This window comes from Echinops telfairi, unplaced genomic scaffold (assembly GCF_000313985.2).
Source record: "Echinops telfairi isolate 266 unplaced genomic scaffold, ASM31398v2 ScPeMD7_7417;HRSCAF=8455, whole genome shotgun sequence".
Lineage (NCBI taxonomy): Eukaryota > Metazoa > Chordata > Mammalia > Afrosoricida > Tenrecidae > Echinops > Echinops telfairi.
In genome coordinates, this window is record NW_022111317.1 from 4,778,292 (window position 1) to 4,781,861 (window position 3,570).

Here is a 3,570-nt window from a genome sequence, read left to right on the forward strand (position 1 = left end):
GCAGGGGTAGCGGGCACTGCCTGTGTGCCTTCCCCAATCAGTACTGACAGTGGCCTTCCAGCACCTCACACCCCCACCTCCCCTCTAGTAGGGGTGAGCCCAGGAAAAGGTGTAGGCTGAAGGTAGGGCAGGACTCAGGTAGTGCCTGCCCCTTCTTGGCCTAGACTGATGACACCCCCCCGAGTGGCCAGGACCAAGACACCAGCGACACCAGTGGGCACACACCCCTGGGCCTTTTACTGGACACATTCCTTCCACATACATTACCTGCCCTCTGCCTTGGCCAGCCCCAGCCAGGCACGTGGTGCCTCCCCAGACAGGCTTAGCCAGAAAAAAGCAGGGCTGAGGTGGCTGCTCTGATGCCACATGGGTGCCTCTGGTCCACCCTCCCCCCAGTGGGCTCTGGGGGCAGAGGGCAGGTTCCAGAGCTGGGGGCTGGGGCTGGGGCTGTCTATCCCTAGGTAGCAGCTGTGGGCAGAGGATAGGAGGCACACAAGTGAGGCTGAGAGAGCTCGCTTGGATGGCAGAGGGACACCCTCTCTGGCCCTTGTCTGCCTGTCTGGGGCAAATAGGGCCAACACCCAGTGATCCCCAGGTAGCCAATTACTACCTGCCCTGGCCAGGTGTGGGAGGGCTGAGGCAGCTGAGACACCTGGGTCTCTGGGAGGGGGCTGTGTGTGTGTGTGTCCAGTGTAGTGAGGAGAGTCCCGGGCAGGGTTATGTCTACCTGTAGTGTGCAGCAATCAGAGCCACACATTCAAATCGCAAATATTGTCCCAAATCTGTTTTCTAAGGAACTAACTCACTGCTATCGAGTTGATTGCTATTCGTAGCGATCCTACAGGACAGAGTTGCACTGCCTCTGTGGGTAGCTCTCTCTGGGAGTCGAAAGCCTCATCTTCCTCCCTCAGAACATCTGGTGGTTTCAAACAGCTGACCTTGTGGTGAGCAGCTCAACGTGTGACCACATCACCTTCTTCAGTGACATGAAATTGATGCCATCTCTCATCCCTCCTGGCAATAAATGTAACCGCAGTCCCTCTGAGGACCCCTGGCAGACCCTTTCTGAGCCATGTGCAGGTGACAGGCCTCTTCATAGCAAGGTCCTGTGGCGGCCAAGCCCACCAGGTGAGGTCCTCTGGGGTGCTAAAAGGCTGTAGGACCCGCCCTTCTAAGAGCACCTGCAACCACAAGTCCTGCCGTCTTGGGTGTTGTGTTAGACAGAGTTCTCTAGAGAGATGCAATTTGGTTTTATCTGGCACAATAAACTATCTCAGGTGTCATGGTTGGGCTGTGACGCTGAGAACACCTTGAACTCTGGAGGGATGGATGCTCCACATTTGCCACTGGGGCCCCTGGGGGAGCAGGATCCTCGGCCCTGTCAGGCCTAGGCCGGCCAGGGCAGGTCAGCTCGGGTGCTATGGGTGCTGACAGCATGGTGTCTGGGGGAGCCACCAGGAGTGGGGGCAGGGCAGGGACTGAAGCACTCAGGTGAGGCAGGAAGCAGGAAGCAGTTAGCACTTTATTGGGACATGGCCCGGGGGGACTCTCCAGAGCACTCCACCCCCACCCCCGCCCCCCAGAACGCCTGTCGTGGGGACCCAGGAATTCACAAAGGCACACAGTGGTTCTTGAGGAGCTGGGACGAGTTCTGCCAGGGAACCACCAGGATCTCAAACTGACAGCGCAGCCTCTGCGGAGAGAGCAAGGGGCGGGGTGAGCCAGGCCCCCAGGCTGCCCCTCTCCTCCCCACCCCCCTGCTGAAGGGCTGAGTCACCCAACAGGTCCAGCCTGGCCCTGGAAGGGGGGGAGGGGGACTCCAGTGATGTTACCTCCTCCTCCACACCGGTGGCCAGGGGGCAGACGGACAGGTTCACCTGGCGGTCCCCGGTCACCGCGGTCTTGCGGCAGGCAGTGCTGCCCATGTCCACCAGCAGGTAGTACTTGATGCCGGACACCAGCTGCGGGAGGGCAGGAGGGAGCTGAGCCACGGGGCTGCCCAGGGATGCCCGCGCCAGCCTTCCCTCCCACCCAGTGAGTCCTGAGGAGGCTGCTCCCTCAGCGGGGCAGAGGTGGGAGACTCAGCGCTGGGGGGTGGGGGTGGGAATCAGGGGTGGGAGGGATGAGGCCAAGAGCCCTGGGCAGGCCCCGAACCGGAGCCCACGGTTCCCATCTCCCCATCACTCCCACGTTCCCCGCCACCCCCATCTCCTCCACCTCCACGTCTCTCACCTTATCCAGGCCCCCCTCTGTCCCCCTCTGTCCCTGCCTGCTCCATGTCCCTATTCCCCCAGCTCCCTCGCTTGCATGTAGTGGAAATAGTTGGTTCATCGCGAACTTTCGGCATTAACTTCTGCTTGTAAGAAATAGCGCGTGCAAACACCGATCGCTCTTTCCGAGACCGGTCTCTGGGCAACCCGCAGGTACCAGCTCCTGGCCCTGCCCCCGTCTCCCGCCTGCCCGGGCCTCGCCGCACCTGGCTCTCCGCCTGGATGATGTCCGTGTCGCGGAAGTAGTAGAGGCTGTTGCTGCCCATGTTGTAGGTGGCCACGGCCGCCTGCGCTGCCATCTGCACTTGCGGGTCTTCGGGCGACAGGGGCCGGCGCTCGCCGGTCCTCGTCGACCCTGGCCGGGCCCGGGCATCGTGAGACAGCACCAGCAGGCCGAAGGTGGCCAGCGCCAGGCACAGCGCCGCGGCACGGATCACTCGGGTGGGCTCCATGGTCCTCTGCTGAAGCCCGGCGCCCTGGCTCGGCTTTTGTAAGCCCCGAGGCCCCGCCCCCAGCCGCAGCCCCGCCCACCGCCCCGCCCACCGCCCCCCGGCCTGGCCACGCTGCGGGCGCCGAGCTGGACCCGCGCCCAGCGAGTGGACAGCGACAGGCCCCGCGACCGAGGGTCAGGGAGCCAGCTCTTCGCCCGCAGTTATTTCACCTCGGTTACTCTCTGTGCGACCTGGGATAAGTGACCGCCGGACACAGCCCCAGTTCCCAGTGAAATGGACCCTGTCCAAGGGCGCACGGGACTTGGGTTCCACACTGAAGAGTTTGGGGAAAGAATAAAATCATCCCGGATTGAGCACTTTCCTGGAGCGGGTTCACCAAGTCCCGCCCTGTCCACAGAGGACCCAGGAACTGACCGGACCCTAACACAAGCTCTGGCTCTCCCAGGGCGGACACCACGCAGGAAAGGCAAACACTCTCCGATGTTGTGTTTTGTTTTGTTTTTTAAGTGTATTGGTATATAATTCACGTATCACACAATTCAATAGTCCAGTTACATCAAGAAGAGTTGCGCAATCATCACCACAATCCGTTTTAGAACATTTTCTTCATTGTTTTTTTTTAAGTAGGGCTCATACAACTCTTAGCACAATCCATCCATCCATTGTGTCAAGCACATTTGTACGTATGTTGCCATCATCATTCTCAAAACATTTGCTTTCTACTTAAGCCCTTTGTATCAGCTCCTCATTTTTCCCCACCCTCATGAACCCTTGATAATTTATAAATTATTATTTTGTCATATCTTACACTGTCCAACATCTCCCTTCACCTGCTTTTTATTGTCCAT

The 3,570-nt window shown here is 59.6% G+C and overlaps 1 protein-coding gene across 1 annotated transcript; it reads right to left on the reverse strand.

Annotated features, from left to right (window-relative positions):
- Window positions 1-1,504: 1,504 nt before the first annotated feature.
- CST6 (cystatin E/M) lies at window positions 1,505-2,722 on the reverse strand. The gene is made up of 3 exons (XM_004713693.2): window positions 2,477-2,722; window positions 1,833-1,961; window positions 1,505-1,693 (listed from the first exon to the last, which is right to left on the reverse strand). Exons 1-3 carry the CDS (start codon window positions 2,720-2,722, stop codon window positions 1,610-1,612), a joined length of 459 nt encoding a protein of 152 aa, XP_004713750.1. The 3' UTR covers window positions 1,505-1,609.
- Between the last annotated feature and the right edge of the window lie 848 nt (window positions 2,723-3,570).

Bases quoted from the DNA above. Each gene is read 5' to 3' on its own strand.
- CST6 (XM_004713693.2), bottom strand. From the start codon at position 2,722: ATGGAGCCCACCCGAGTGATCCGTGCCGCGGCGCTGTGCCTGGCGCTG. The intron at 1,962-2,476 runs GTGCGGCGAGGC...GCCCTCCCGCAG, and splicing joins TCATCCAGGCGGAGAGCCAG to CTGGTGTCCGGCATCAAGTA. The intron at 1,694-1,832 runs GTAACATCACTG...CTCTCTCCGCAG, and splicing joins CCACCGGTGTGGAGGAGGAG to AGGCTGCGCTGTCAGTTTGA.